This window comes from Bipolaris maydis (assembly GCF_028858645.1).
Source record: "Bipolaris maydis strain C4 unplaced genomic scaffold PSV08scaffold_4, whole genome shotgun sequence".
Classification (NCBI taxonomy): domain Eukaryota; kingdom Fungi; phylum Ascomycota; class Dothideomycetes; order Pleosporales; family Pleosporaceae; genus Bipolaris; species Bipolaris maydis.
Genome location: NW_027093860.1, coordinates 1,096,687 through 1,112,430, shown reverse-complemented (window position 1 = coordinate 1,112,430; position 15,744 = coordinate 1,096,687). Strand labels below are relative to the sequence as shown.

General features: G+C 47.7%; 4 protein-coding genes across 4 annotated transcripts; all 4 read left to right on the top strand.

Annotated features, from left to right (window-relative positions):
• Positions 1-3,462: 3,462 nt before the first annotated feature.
• On the top strand, positions 3,463-4,707 carry PSV08DRAFT_360703 (uncharacterized protein; the record flags this gene model as incomplete). The annotated part of the gene is made up of 1 exon (XM_014223998.2): positions 3,463-4,707. The coding sequence occupies exon 1, from the start codon at positions 3,625-3,627 to the stop codon at positions 4,705-4,707; it is 1,083 nt and encodes a 360-aa protein (XP_014079473.1). The 5' UTR covers positions 3,463-3,624.
• A 1,917-nt stretch (positions 4,708-6,624) lies between these two features.
• PSV08DRAFT_175509 (uncharacterized protein) lies at positions 6,625-8,109 on the top strand (the record flags this gene model as incomplete). The annotated part of the gene is made up of 2 exons (XM_014223997.1): positions 6,625-7,049; positions 7,146-8,109. 2 exons carry the CDS (start codon positions 6,625-6,627, stop codon positions 8,107-8,109), a joined length of 1,389 nt encoding a protein of 462 aa, XP_014079472.1.
• Positions 8,110-8,977: 868 nt separating this feature from the next.
• On the top strand, positions 8,978-11,471 carry PSV08DRAFT_387429 (uncharacterized protein; the record flags this gene model as incomplete). Its single annotated transcript, XM_066093471.1, has 7 exons — positions 8,978-9,399; positions 9,449-9,781; positions 9,832-10,087; positions 10,152-10,429; positions 10,465-10,832; positions 10,885-11,129; positions 11,178-11,471. The coding sequence occupies 7 exons, from the start codon at positions 8,978-8,980 to the stop codon at positions 11,469-11,471; spliced, it is 2,196 nt and encodes a 731-aa protein (XP_065949439.1).
• A 457-nt stretch (positions 11,472-11,928) lies between these two features.
• On the top strand, positions 11,929-14,539 carry PSV08DRAFT_387428 (glycoside hydrolase; the record flags this gene model as incomplete). The annotated part of the gene is made up of 4 exons (XM_014223994.2): positions 11,929-12,058; positions 12,107-12,366; positions 12,415-13,822; positions 13,875-14,539. The coding sequence occupies 4 exons, from the start codon at positions 11,929-11,931 to the stop codon at positions 14,537-14,539; spliced, it is 2,463 nt and encodes an 820-aa protein (XP_014079469.1).
• Positions 14,540-15,744: the final 1,205 nt, after the last annotated feature.

Here is a 15,744-nt window from a genome sequence, read left to right as displayed (position 1 = left end):
TGATCCGAGAATATACGGTCGATGCCTGTTCGGCAGTGTTTTCTGCCCCATGAGACGCGTGTTGGAAAACAACCACAAGATGCACTTGATCGCAATACCCGCGAACCAAACCACTTTACCAGATGGTTTGTTCTGTAGTGTAACGATAAGTGCATTAGTGGGTAGAAAGTACTTCGCCACGCAGCTAATCTTGGCCATTAGGCGCTCGCTGTGCTTTGCCTATGCCGTTAAGGGATGGGGCGGCTGACATATCGACCGGGTTCGCGCATGAGGGCACGGCGCCTTTCTGCCTCACCCGCTCTGGACAGCGCACTGACAGACGGGAACGGTATATACGCATAACGCCGAATTGCATGAACCTCGATGTATCCTGTCTGCTGGGTGAACATGAGGCCTAGACACCCGCGGGTTAGATGGATTCTCATCTTGCCAAGGCGAAGAGTTCCATGGCTCGTTGCTGACTGCGGCAGTTGGCTGCGATATCATCACCACAACGCGACTTTCCGGGTAAAAGGGTGGACGCGACATGGAACCAGATTCAGTTCGTGCATTCGAGATGGTGTGTGTGGTCGACCGGGAAACAAGTAACTTGCAAGGAATCTTTTCTTAGATCTGACTGCAGACCCATCCCGCTCCGGCAATTTCGAATTTCTTGGCCACGGAGCGGAAGGATCAACGTCCCGGCCTCTCCTGATAGGCGCGGTCGTGTTGGGAGTGAACAAGGTACCTATTCTTGTATTTACCCAGTAACGACGCTGACAGCTGCTGCTATCTCTGAAGCGATTGATGTAAAAGTTTGATGAGTAGAAGAAACCCAGCGTATGCGTCCATTTGGACATGGCCAGATGAAAGGAGAGACGGCATTGATCGTCGTATGAAGGACTGCAGCGAGAAGTCGGTACTACGATGTACTTAGGCGCATTCGGAAACCGATGGGGTCGTGGGATTGGTAGTGACGACCTTTGAACCAGTAGTCACCTTGCTACCGCAACTTTGTCGAGCTCCGCTGAAACTGCGTTGGGGGATCTATTCCGTTTAGACTTTAATTACTTCGACAAATGTACCCACGCCAGCTAAATAACAACCAGATTGCCAAATCATGGCTGCGGGGAGGACATGCAGCCAAGCGCAGTGGCAGACGTGTCATACCCTAGAGTCCTCTATCTGTTTCACCTCCTTCATTAAAGTTATGGCTTCTCTTAGACTTTCCTGAGGCACCAAGTGTATTCATATTTCAAACACGACACCAAGACATCATTGACAATGTCTAAGAAAGTTAGCAGTTTGGCGACACGTCTTGTCTCCCAGATATCTCGTGACTGGTGGTGACATCCATCGATGCCAACTCGTAGCACCGAAAATCATGTTTCTGGCCTGCCATTTTTTGGCCATTTTACCCATGATGAGGCGTTGAGGGATGGTTGGGCTGCTGGCTTGGCCGAGGGTGGCTATCAAGAAGTCAGCACATGTGTATTCTGAGCACTTCAAGCAAACTGCACATTGAAAAAACAGCGGAGAGAAACATCATCACACATATTGTACTCTCTGCTCGACAGAAGACTACTGAAATTCTCTAGGAAGAAGATCAATGAGTGTTGCGATACATTGGATCACACGTGAAATGGTATTCCTGAAGTCGCAGAGTCATGTACGTCGTAAGTCTGACCCTGCGACTCTTGTAGGTGAGCAAGTGCTCACTCACATCCCCGGCACACCTGTATATTTCACAGATGGAATACCCAATCTTATCACCGATGCCTATCAAGGACCGAAGTGGTGACGAGGTTCGGGTGCGACTGCTGACCTTGCGTAAGGCGTCAATACGACCTACACAGAAAGTACTTATAACTATGTCTAAAGATGTGGGCTAAGCCGTGTCATATACCTTGCCCATATTTGGGCGAATGAATTTTTCAAGAACTCAAGCTACCACTTTGCCCGTATCCATGAGGAAACCATGAGTTCGTACTTACGGCGGCCCTTTGTATTCTGATGGCCCAGGTTTTTTTGCCTTGCATGACTCAGGTACCTGGTCAATAACTATGTTCAGCCTTGAGGACCAATAAATATCACACAGAATACTATAGACCCTCTTCAGAAGGCGGAGAGCATTACGGGGAGTGCGGACGAGCCGGACAGGCATTTCCGCCTCTTTCTTGCTCTAGGTATAAAGGGTCGCGGAAAGGGAGCGGGCCCGGAGCTCGACGTGGCGCTCGGCTTAATGCTTTGGTCAATTGGGCCGAACGTGAGATTCCGCCCAAAATCTTGTCAGCGGAGCGGGATTGGGCTCCTATGGCAAAGGCTATAGCCATACTCTCAACTGGTGGGACGGGCAGCTGACGAGAGATCTTCGCTTTCGACCTGCAATGTAAGTATGTGAATATGAGTGCAAATCCAGAGTGTATATTTAGTGGGATGTGCAACAACAGTGTGAACCACCTCAAGCAAAGATCAAACACACATGATCCATGATTGCGCAATGCTCAGTAGCTTGACTGATTACTGGAAACGTTTGACCACCTCGAACTAGAGGGTTTACGTATTACGTGTTTACATAGTAGATCACACTGTGTCCGACCATCATGATCGACAGCCCCTTTCTCGTAAGTTCTACGCGTATCGCACGATAACTTCGGTGTGATTATTGATCGACGACGAGCTTAGCTGTTCTTTTCCGGTTTCAGAAACACACACTTATCATCAACGTCCATAACATTAGTTGCAGTGTTGCCCTGTACGCCTCATCTTGATTGGGCCTCATCATTATCAATTCACTGCCTGTGCACCCATTGTAAGATTGTCGGGCTGCACGCATCGCTAGGGCTTCCTTGGCTGTGAACTTGGCGCCCGGGCAGACGTAGGACAGACCCAAGCGCAAGACCGATGAGTTGAATGATCCAGTGGCCGTGCATTCACATGAAATATGTGATACGAGAAGAAAAAGTATATGTGGCTGAGCTTATCAACTGTTCGTTTTGCAAGCCTCTTGAGCCGCATCCAGCAGCGCGCTAACGCTTCAGGCTCGTTTCGTAGGTCCAATCCGGACGGCGGCTCCCGTCCATCTCTGTCCCTTTAGATGCACCGCCACCTAGTTTGTCGCCAATTTGGGACGCGCATACCCTGTTCAAATACTGAAACGCTAGGATCCCCGTCGATCAGAACTGGCGCCTTACCTCGGGCGGAAATGATGAGATCCGGGACCATGCTGCGCTAATCAGGATCCACTCAAGGCGAATAACAAACGAAACATAATGCTTGCAAAAAGCTTGTGGAGGCGCCAACTTCCTCTGGTTCGTCAGGAGTATGACGAAGCTCGTGGGTCCGACACGTCTGTGGTCTTGGGCGTCTGCGATCCAAGACCTTGGCAAAGTAAATACAATTACCTGACAGCGTTGAGTCAATGTGACGGACGTGTGAGCGTTCCGGTTTAAAGCCGTGCTGGTGCCTCAGCACAGCTGGAGTGAAGGGAGGGCCATAACAATCGCTTTTTCCGCTGCTCGCAGCTATAGTCACTCATTTGTACCCGCTTTTCCCCTTTCCCTCTTCCCACATTTCCCACTTCACTTCCTCGGTGTATTGTTATAATATTTTTTTATCTTTGCACAAAATTGTGGGTAACTTACAATGAACGCCTCTGCCACAGTACGGGCGTCATACATTCGCCAGGCGCGGGTGAGCATCATCGGTCATCCGGTTATAGCACTGCGACCACGCTCTGCTCACGAAAACAAACTAAGAGATTTCGTTCATGTTGATCATATAGAGCACCGTCAAAAGTGTGAATCGGAGCGAGCTGCTGCACCCGCTGTCTTCGATTTGGAGAAGGATGCGGATATGAAAGAGATATACATCGAGGAAAAGTTCCTTGACTCGACCGATAGCCTCTCCGTTATGGAATGGGAAGAATCCAGCTCGATAAGAGTGCGACTAAAGAAAATGGTCACTGTCTTTCCCTACCGCGACCCCATTTATCTCGTCGCAATTATCTTCCTCCTTGGCTCCATCGACCTCGTAATCAACGCCTTCTTCGACCTACTACCCCGCCTCTATCCTTCCTCTTCCTTTGCTCAAAGTGGGGAGAATATTGTCGCAGTCCCACTCACAATTCTCATCGGCTCAACCCTCTTCTTCATCGCCGGTGTCTTCGACACTTTCGGCGCCCTCAATGCCGACAGTGGCCAAATCGGAGCCACCAAGTCCAACCCGAACAAAGTTATCTACCGACCTGCTCTTGTTGGCACACCACAGTTCCGCTGGATCCCCTCCCGGACTAAACTGTTGGATCTCACAGTTAACAGCTTGGCATTCCAAGCAGGTCTTATCGTCCTCTTTGGCGGCGTCATCTTCATGTTCGGTGGCATTGTGGATTTCCCTGGCGTGGTGGACGAACAAAGTCCGTACTTCTCTTCCATTGTTTTTGGGCCTCAGGTCGTCCATGGAATGTTGTTTTTCGTGGGCAATGCCATGCTGGCGTTTTCAGAACAGGAGCGTTGGTACAAACCCAAGATCACGGACCCTGATTGGGTAAGCGCTTTCTTGAACACAATTGGAGGTTTCGCATTCATGATGGCGGGAATCTTTTTGTTTCAGAAAGAGACCTCTGTGCAAAGGGGTGAGATCCGGGCTGCGATTGCAGCCATGGTCGGAAGCTGGGCGTTTTTGGTCGGAAGCGTCATTCGCTGGTATGTTGTTTTGGAGGTTTGGTAGTCACAGTTTTCTTTGTTGTGTTCTGGTTGTGTTTTTTTATTCTTTTTTGCAAGGTGTTGGTTGGTGTTTTCTTTTTCAGGCAGGGTTCGGCTGGACTTGGGCGGACCTCCAGGTTACTAGGGTAATGATTTCCTTTCACACGGCGTATGAGAATGTATTCATTATTGCGAGGACATGATGGCAAAAGTTTTGTTTTGTAAAGAGATGCACTTCTATAGAAGTGGAGAGCATGTAGCTTCGTCGAAAATTGACGCGCAAGACTAAGGTTTGAGGTCGTTGCTTAATAGAAGAGCCCGGGTGGTATGTGTTTCGAAGTAGGCCTTTTTCGGTGCATGATTCGGATATGAATCCATACTTAAGTGCTTCATAACTAGCCACAGTGTGTCACTAACAAGGGTTTTATAGCGCTTTCATCGCCTCCCTTGTTTCTCCGAGGATCAACCATTGGCCGAGCGGAAAACTCACTTACTCCATCAATCATTGGTTTACGTGTTCCGGATTTACTTACAACAAGTTCCCGATGAAGTTTGTAATGGTTTTACATCGGTATAAAAAATCATTTTGAGTTACTGTTTCGAGGGTAGGGTGGATGACTCGATCCGTTTGGTCGACTCGCAAAATCTTGCCAATGGGTCTATACTACATCGCTTCCCCAACAAAAGATAGAGACAAATATCAGAAGTTTTTGAACACCAACTATTACGATATGATATGAGTGTAAACTCGGCAAGCGACACCATCATGTATTTGTAGCTTTAGTTGCATATTGCAAACAGTTCAGAGAGGGACGGGGGGGTTGTACAGGAAGAAATGCGATTTGGTTGGCTCTAAGACTGTTTACTACGTACTCTCACTGGCTGCAGCTGGAGTAGTGAGTAGGAAGAGTAATAGAGAAATAGATCCACCTCTCTTCAGCACCGCCGACAGGCTGTGATCACGATGTTAATCCTCCCAACTCGAACCACTGCCACCGCCTATTATCTAGATGTCTTCCTAAATCATCTAGTATAATCACAATACCCATATTCATCATTCTTGAGGCTTATCACACTATCGTTAGCGCTGTTGTGTTGCGATTATGTATCTACAACGTCAGGAGCGACGCCCACACCATCGTCAACCATCTATTAGTGGTTAAACCATTGTCGAAAAGGGCATACGCTGTTTGATTTCATGGCTTTAGACGATATTTTTCCTAAACACTTGGAGTAATTTGAGGAATTACATCACAACAATCGGAAGTAAGTATTTGCAGAAAGCCACTGTGACGCTGGGGGTGTTGTACCGGCTGGCTGCAAAAAGCGATCATGCTTTACGTGCGGACTGAGCCAATCAATATCAGAATGACAACAGAATGTAAAGGCTTACAGAAAGTGGCTCTGATGCTGAGAGAGATGCACCTGCCGGAGGTCAAGTAACTGCCTAAAATGACGACATTTCTGAGTTTCCTTTCATTCACCTTGCCGATTTGGGAGGATAAGGGGCCAAGCAAAATATCATGTGAACAATTCATTCACTTTGACCTACCAGCTAGCTTGCAAAATATTGGCTTTTCACACCCGAAGTAGCGAGTGGAGCATTGTCTTTTCACTCCCCAGGCAACTGGCAGCGCATTGCCTGGCGTCATATGCAGGAGTTTACTGCAGCTTTCACTTTCACCCAAATTGCAACCAGTGAACACCTCCTGGTAACCTGCCCTTGGCACACTTTCCATGCACTATTAATATAGCTACATTTCCCTCAGTTACAACTTCTCTCTCAACACAGTACCCAACCATTACGCTATTCTCATTACATTCGATCATCAGCCTATTTTCAATACACTCAAGCATCAATCAACTCTCTATACATTCAAGTATCAACCAAACCTTCACACACTCAGCCGTCGATTGATTTCCCATACAATCAACCATAATCATGTCACCCATCGCAGTACTGGTCATTGCCGTATTGAGGGCAACTGGAATGATGTCAGACCCCCTCCTCCGCTCTCAACATTTGAATATCGCGAAATTCGAGCTCGCGAATGGCTATAAAACTAGCCATGAACATTCTGTCGCACATGGAGTCTCAGTACACGCCCTTGACAGCGTGGTTGGCTTCGCTCCGCCGGAGATCATACCAGTTACCTACCCGACCCCAACTGTCGATGTTGCTCCCGGGGAGCAACTCATCCCAACCGAGACTGTATACGATCCAACGATCGAATCTGGGGATGGGACCATCTCCAACGCCATCCGAGATATCCCAAATTATCTCAACTCACTGGCTTCGGACCTCATCATGGGCCTGGTTCACACACTGCTCGTCATGACTTACTACACCACCTTCACACCTCTCCAGTATGCCTTGAGCCTTTTTGTGGAGATATCCCAAACTGATGGGTATGTATATATTGTATGCAAAATATCACCACTTTCATCAGCTAACTCCATCAGCGAATCTATTTTCGAGAAAGCGGCCTCCGAACACCCGTACGCGATTTACTTCTGGCTATCCCTAGCCATGCTCACCCTCCTGGAGTCATTTCTGACATTCGGTTGGAATTACATTCATCAAGAGTTCCATGGTTCTCACGAAGCAGCCATGAAGAGGCTGCGGAGATGTGAAGCCAAGGCATGGGGCCAGACTATACTGATCAAGGCCCTCGGTGAAGCCAAAGATCGCTTCAATCTGGATTTGGAGGCTCTCACCGCATCACTTGACGACGCAAAGACTCAGATCTCGGGGATTGAGAAGGGAATACTTAGTGTCTCTCGTGTCTTCACTCAGCAAGATGAGGACGTGAAGAAAATGGTACGGAGCTTTGAGAGTGTGGTGCGCGACCAGCACTCTCTTCGAGAACACGTCGGGGAACTTTCCACAACTCTTTACAAGGAACAAGCCGACCATGCCACATGCGTAGATCGCTTTGTTCACGCCTACGGCAGCAATGTCATAACTCTCTGCCACCGTTTGGACTGTCTCCAAGAAAAGGTCAATGTTCTGGAACGCGAAAAACTCGACCGGGCTGCCGAGATTGACACCCTTAAGAGTGCTGTGAGAAGGGCAGACGAAGAAAGGGCAGTGATGATTGAATTTTACCGGAAACAAAAATTCAACAACCTGCACACCAACGAGTTCTACCAAAAGGCCATTTCCGAGACCCCTGAAGATCAGCTAGCACCGGCGTTCATGGCTTATATGACAGCCATGCACTCACAAATGAATGCAACGCTCCAAGGGGTATATCGATCGGCTGGTGGTCACCCACATACACCCCAGCCAAATATGCCCCAGGGTAGACAACAGAACAACGGCTACGGCAGACCTCCCAATGGACCTACTGGTTTTGGCTCCCCTGGACTTAGCTCTTCTCGCTATGGTCCCCCCGGCGGCTTCCCTTTCAACCAGAGGAAGTAAAAAGCGCCTTCAATTTGTTCTCTCTTTATCATTCTTATTTATGTTCACTCAGCGTTTCTCTGCGTTGTATACTGATCTGCAGTATTCATTGGTTTTGTACTTCTGAGTCTAGGGATTGATGTCTGGAATGGTAGATATTTTGTACGACTGGCGTGGCGTATGCGTTTGTTATCTGCTCTTCTTGATTTTTAGTACTTGCTCTTTCCGTTGCGACTTGCTCTTTTTTGCCTCGATTTGGAGGATTGCTACCCACGCTAGTCATGTAGTTTTCGAACATCATTTGTTTAATGGGTAATTTTGGAAACCCAGCTGGCGGTACTTTCAGAGTTACTCACTTTATAAATGGTGTTGTTAGAGCTTTAAGTACATATTACGATTAGTCCCAGAAGGGGTATTATGTACAAAGAAGAACAATTCAATTATCTCAGAGAAGCTTGGCGCTAAGTAGCTGTGCTGAAATGTTAGGAATCTCTAGATTCAGATAGCGTCTTGTTGTGTGACGAACACCGAGACCACCGCGAGCTCAAATACCAGCTTGAAAACGAAGCAAAATTCATACTAGACTTATACTTCATCTCGTTGCTGTCAGGCCGGCTGATGTGGTGCCAGGGGGCTAAGCCTCGTCCGTGGCTTGCACTGCCTCACTGCAGTGGAGCTTTATAACTCCACGTTCTTCTATTCACAACTCTGGTGATTGTCAATTGTCATGTTCCGTTACCCATGATCACTATCTGCACGCCATTGTTGAATGTTCTGGCTCACCCCAAAACTTACTGTTAACACTGTGGACTGAGGTAGGGAGTCTTGGGTGGCCGCCCCGCCCTCCCCCACACCAACACCAGTGGTTTCAAAAGTGCAGTGGCCCACGATGTCTTTTGGATTCGGCATCGGTGACCTCCTCGCAGTGCTCGGACTTTTTGAGCGAATCGCGACCGAGCTTAAGAATTACCGCGATGCTCCAGCACAATTCCAAAATCTTTCTGTTGAACTCGACCTGCTACAACATACTCTCAAGCACGTGATCCAAACCCAAACAGACGATCAAGACAACAAGCAGATTCACGAGCAGATACGAGCCATCGTCAACCATTGTCACCAGCCTTTGCAAGCCTTCATTGACAAGCTATTATCGAAAGAACGTTCCTTGGGCCACTATCGGACTGCACGGCTCAATGACGTAGGGATCCGAATGAAATGGTCTATGGTCACGCAGAAAGATGTCGAAGAATTGCGAAAAGTAATGCTCTCGGAAATGGCTGCAATTAATATGCTTTTGAGCGTGCAGCAATTGTCAGTATAGTTACACTAAGAGCTGTGCGAATACTTACACTATTGCCAGGACCAATCTCAGAAGATTATCTGCTCGCTCAATAGACTCTCGTCAAAGCTCTGATGCTATTTTGAATAAGACCTCGATGATCTTGAACCTAGTCCACAATCTGCCTGATTCAATCGCCAATATACATCTGGAAATCGCTCGGAACGGAGAACAACAGATTAGACGGGACACGCAGATGACACAAACAGTTGCAGGGCTAACATCTCAGGTAACGGAAATATTTGTGCAAGGGAAAAATAGCATGGAGATGATGCGCTCTAGTAAAGCTCGGATTTTGCGAGAAGTAGCGCGGTTGCATTCCGTCTTGAATGACTTGAGGAAGCTTCTTCACGTGTAGGTCCCCGGCACAATTTTCGATGCACAGCATGAGCTAAATCTTTAAGATTCTCGAAATACTCAAAGGACATGCTGGAAGCCATTAGCCAGAACACGTTAGTTGTCTTCTCCCACCTATGTGGCCAGAGATGTCGAACACTAAAACCACCTAGCCGCATGCTTCTTGATATAGCAAGCCATATGAAAGGAATTGCTCGAGCCATCGAATCTATCCCCCTACATCTTTCAGTTGACATAATCCGCCTTGACGATGCACTTGGAGAAAGCTGGGGCTTGCCTTTTCAAGCGTGTCAAACATGGAATGTAAGATGTTTTAGTCGATGCAATGCACTTTGCACATTTCAGCTGACTAACTGCATCTGAAAAGTCATTCACAGACATACTAAAGGTAGTTGTTTACGGAAACCAGAGACCAGGATTGGACTATATAGTACGAGGCCAATTTCAACTCACTTTTGCGAAAACCGGGCGTTCGATCGGCCAACCACATCGGTGGGACTCAACTATTAGACCAGGTGCCCACATAAAGCAAGCGATGGTTATCTCCGATCTTCCTATTTCGAAAGACGTATGCCCTTTTCCCGCCTGTACTGGGATGTTAATAAGCCAAGTCGATGAAATTGGCAAAATATGGTGGGCAGTCCTGTGAGGCTAAAGACTAGAGTACTAATTTGTTGCAGCTCAACATGTGGTCGGTTGTCGAGCTCCACGCTTCTTCATACTCTACCGCTTAAGTTATACGCTAGAGTTCCGTCTTCGCCCACACCACTTGATCCTATCACAAGCCAGGCCAGCGTTCACGCACGTGTACAGCAGACTGATAGCTTGGCGATTGGTCCTGTTCAACTTTGCGAAGACTCCATTGGCTTGTTTCGAAGGATACAGGTATATGAGCGGCCGCCTCCTCTCACATCAGCAGAAGAAGCGTACGAGAAGCTTCGGGATGATGCATCTGACTTCCAAGCAAATCTATACCTCGGATGGCATGCGCTCAGTGAAGTGCGAATTGATGAAGCTATCCATCGCCTGAGACAGACGACAGCGACAGGTTTGTCTGTTGACTAATTATTTGAGCATATGTAAACTGACGTGTAGAGTAGAACCTAATGATTGGATTCCTCACTATCTTTTGGGGAGAGCCTTCGTAGCCAATGGTTGCTTCAAGGAAGCATATGAGGCACTGCAACTTTGCGTGAAATCTAACAGCACGATTCCCGATGTTTGGATCACGATTGGAGTACTCTACTTCAAGCTTAATCAATACCGTGACAGCCTTGACGCTTTAGCGAGAAGCGTCCGATTGAACCCGCAAACGTGGGAGTCATGGTATAATCTCGGGGTTCTTGTAAGCAAGTACTCCACATCCATTTCGGCGACTAACACCTCCCACCAGTACGACAATTGTCAAAACCAAAGTTATGATGCACAAGACGCACTGCAGAGAGCTTTAGACCTAAATCCTGCTCTCCTCAAAGCTCATATACGAATGGAAGAGTTAAAGGCAGCTGTTCATGGGAACGTGCTTACAGAAATGGTGGAATGTGTCCTGCTCCAAGCCTCAGACCCTATACCTACATACGTCGAAGACACGGGAATTCAAATCAGTCCTCTCATTCCTATTACGCATGATAATGGATGGGTCGCCATAAGTAGCGAAGAGGAAGTTGTGGATATCAGGGGCTATTGAAAGTTTTAAGCTTTGATTGTGTCTATAAAACTACGATGTATACTTGGTAGTCGTAGTCGTAAGCATCAACTCAGCCCAGTTATGCAAGTAAAATCTCAAGTTGAGGTATAAATCAGCAGTGCAATTAGTTCTTTACTATACCTCAACATAACACAAAAGAGATGCCAACCAGTTTTAAGCATGTCGCGCCTTCTCCCAAAGCCAACTCCGCATCTTGGCAAGTACCAGACGGGGAAGGCGGGGCGCCAACAGCTACGTCATACTATACTATATCCCCAGTTCCATCGAAGGAACACCCAACAATGTAACCTCAATGCTTGGTAAAGACTAACGGTTGCGACAATGGAAGTGACGTGCATAAGCGGGGTACCTTGAAAGTGGTGCGCAAAGGTGGGGGAGCCCGCATTGTGAAAGGAGCTGATGTACTTTCTTTTTCACTACATCACCTCTTTTCACAATGTTTAAGGCGAAGATACTCGCAATACTTGCAATTGTGCAGCGGCAGTATGCAGATGCACAGGAAGTCGATTATTCACAATTCGTGAATCCGTTAATAGGGACCGAAGGCGCTATACCCGGTTATGCATGTAAGTCACCTAATCTTCAGTCTCTATCAAATTGCTGATACTGTAAAGATGGCGGTGGCGATGTCTTCGTCGGTGGTGCAGTTCCCTTTGGTATGGTCAAACTGGGCATCGACAGCTATGAAGAGCCCATCAATCAGAGCGCGCTGAACGGCGGATACACTCCCCAAGGTCATGTCACAGGTATCAGTTTGTTACATCAATCCGGAACGGGAGGAGGTCCAAAATACGGGTATCCTTCTCAGATGCCGCTCACAAGAATTGACGGTGATGTCAACCTGCTGGACAATCGCACGTATTGGCAAGATCGCGTACGTTGAGCAAACAATATTCATCATGCATTGGCTGACAAACTTCAGGTAGGTGAAGATGTGGCTTCAGTGGGCTATTTTCTCACAGAGTTTGAATCGGGTGTACAAGTTGAGTTATCAGCTTCACGACACGCAGGACTATATCATTACAGCTACCCATCAACTTCAGAGAAACACGTACTCGTGGATCTATCGCACTATCTACCACATCCAACACGATCTTGGGACTGCCAGTTTTACACAGGCGGCGAAATTGAGATTCAGCCTAATTCCAGCATCTACACTGGCTTTACCTCCATTGCTGGGGGATGGAACATTGGAGCACCAGTTACCGTTTACGTATGCGGAGAGTTTGATAACGTACCTGATGAGGCGAAGGCATTTAAAGGCCAAAACACATTCCCTGTGAGCCGTCATTTTCGAACATTTAACAACGGTACAACGCCGCGACCCACATTTACTGGTAACACTGCTCGCTCAGGACCCATGAACGACCGTATTGGCGCGCTTTTCACTTGGAGCAACGCTACTGAGATCAAGTCTCGAGTTGGAATATCCTTCATGTCTGTGGATAAAGCTTGCGCATACAAGAACGCTGAGCTGTCAACTTGGTCCATCGAAGACACTGCTCAGGCAGCGCGCGACGAATGGAACCGGGGTGTGTTTTCCAAAATCCGGGTTGACACATCTGAGCGCGCAAACAAAACGCGACTTGCGCTGCTATATTCAAGCTTGTATTTTATGCACCTTATCCCAAGCGAGCGGATAGGCGAGAACCCATTATGGGAGTCTGATGAGCCGTCTTGGGATGACTTTTACACAATGTGGGACCTCTTCCGAAACCAAGTCTCACTATGGCATCTCATTCAACCGGCTTACTACGAGTCAATGATCAGATCTTTAATTGATATATTCAAGCATGAAGGGTATCTGCCTGATGGGCGATCAGGAAACTACAATGGGCTGGTACAAGGAGGGTCAAATGCCGACAACGTTCTTGCTGACGCTTACGTCAAAGGACTGAGGGGTATGATCAATTGGACCGAGGGCTATGCAGCGGTCAAGAAAGATGCCGACGTTCTGCCTTTTTTCGACCAAAATCCCGTTGATCCACAAGGGTCTCTCAAGGAAGGACGGTCAGCGCTCGATGATTGGATACCTCTCGGTTACGTTTCAGCGGATAGAAATACGCGCGCAGTATCGAAAACAGTAGAGTATTCGCTCAATGATTTTGCTGTAAGTCAGATTGCAGCAGGGGAAGCGCCTGGTGATCAGGACCTCTACTTGCGGAGGTCGGCAGGCTGGCAATTGAGCTGGGACCCCGAAGCATCGAGTCGCAACTTCACTGGCTTCGTTATGCCACGATATGCGAACGGTACTTTTCATAAAACTTATAAAATAACCGACTGCGGCGAATGCAATTGGCAGGATGAAAGCTATGAGGGAACTTCATTTGGTGAGCTAATTCGACCACGTGTTAATTCTTTACGACATACTAATTTGAACAGAGTACTCATTCGTCATCCCTCATGATCTATCACGCGTGATCACCCTAATGGGCGGTCCGTCGCACTTTGAAGAGCGACTCGACTACGTCTTCCAACCAAACACATCTGGCGTCGATCTGGGTGTCAATGGACTCGGCATCACGACGATCAACAATGTTGCCAACGAACCAGACTTCCAAACACCATACCTTTACAATTACCTTAACAAGCAGTGGAAGAGTGTCGAAAGATCCCGTCAGCTCGCCAACGATTTCTATTTTAACACCACAAACGGTATACCTGGAAATAGTGATGCTGGAGCATTGAATTGCTGGTTAGTTTGGCAAATGCTGGGCTTGTATCCAATCGTCACAACACCCGTTTATCTCCTTGAGAGTCCTTGGTTTTCCGATATCAACATTACAGTAAACCATGACAAGACTCTCAGGATCCGAGCTGAAGGATTGGATGATGGGGATGGGAAGCAAGGATACTATGTGCAAGGTATTAGTATCAACGGTCAACACTGGGATAAGAATTGGTTCGAGCATGAGGATGCCGGTGGAATTATGATAGAGGGCGGGGAGATTGTGTTTACGCTGGGCAATAAACAGGTTGTATGGGAAACGGGCGATGTACCGCCGAGCCCGGGTCATCAGGAAGTTGATATTAGAAATAGTATGTGATTCGGACTCAATCGATCATGGAAACTGCAGCTTCTGGGGCTGTATGATTGGCTTCTGCTCAATTCTTTTTCAGACTGTCGGCATCGGAAGACGGCGGAAAAAAGACAGGCATGCAAGAATGACGGGGCCGGTACGAATGTCTAAGCCACCCATTACTCACTACCAATCATTTCACACCGTATTGCCCGTGTACCTGGTTTTCTGCTGGTCGACCCTTTTCTCGGGTACATAAGCAGTCAAATATCTTGGCGAGTGTGGCTATTAGGTGCATTAGAGAGCGGCAACTAGCACATACTATGTACTACCCGGCAATACATGCTTATCTCGACGGGCTGTGAAAGCTATACTATGAAAGCTTGTAATATGTTTGCCGACAACTCTCCCCACATGTTGAATTCGCAAGGCAGGATTCTGGAGAATGTTCTCGTAATTATTCGATCGGTCCGCCGAACAAAGCTCACCACTATACTCACTGTCCAACATCATGCTATTGCGAACCCGCTTACATCCAGTCCCCTGTATACATGACTTCCGGTGATGTAGTAAGAAAAAGGCCTCTAAATCTTATCAACCAGCGCCCAAAACCCAATATATCTCCGCAGCCAAGAAGAACTGCCTACCACCTCGTGAACTCTCAACGCTCCGGTCATATGTAGTAGTATCACTGCAACAAAAAGCATCAGACAAGTAACCATGCCACTATCCAAACTCGCCCTCTTACTCTCCACCCTCCTCACCATCACCCTCGCTGCCTCCCAAAAATCTAGCGGCTGCGGCATCGCATACAGAGACCTCTAAGCGTCCCGGCCCAATACGTTGATTCCAGCGTCCAAAATCGCAGCTACCTCGTCCATCTCCCGTCTACCTACAAAAGCGACACCGCGTACCCGCTCGTCCTCGGCTTCCATGGCAGCTCGAGCAGTGCAGCGACCGTCCCGCTGGATACAAAGCTCAACAACGAGACCTATTCCGGCAATAAGATTATGATGTATCCGGAAGGGGTTGGGGGAAGTTGGGCGCGGCCGACATATCACAATGGGACGAGTGTGGAGGAGGATGTGCAGTTTGTAGCGGATGTTATTGCGGATGCGGAGAAGAAATTCTGTATTAACGAAGGGTGTTTGGATTTGGGTAAGTTTAACTATTGTTTTTTTCTTTCTCGCTGAGTACGTATACGGCGTTTTGTCGATTTCGACATGTGGTTA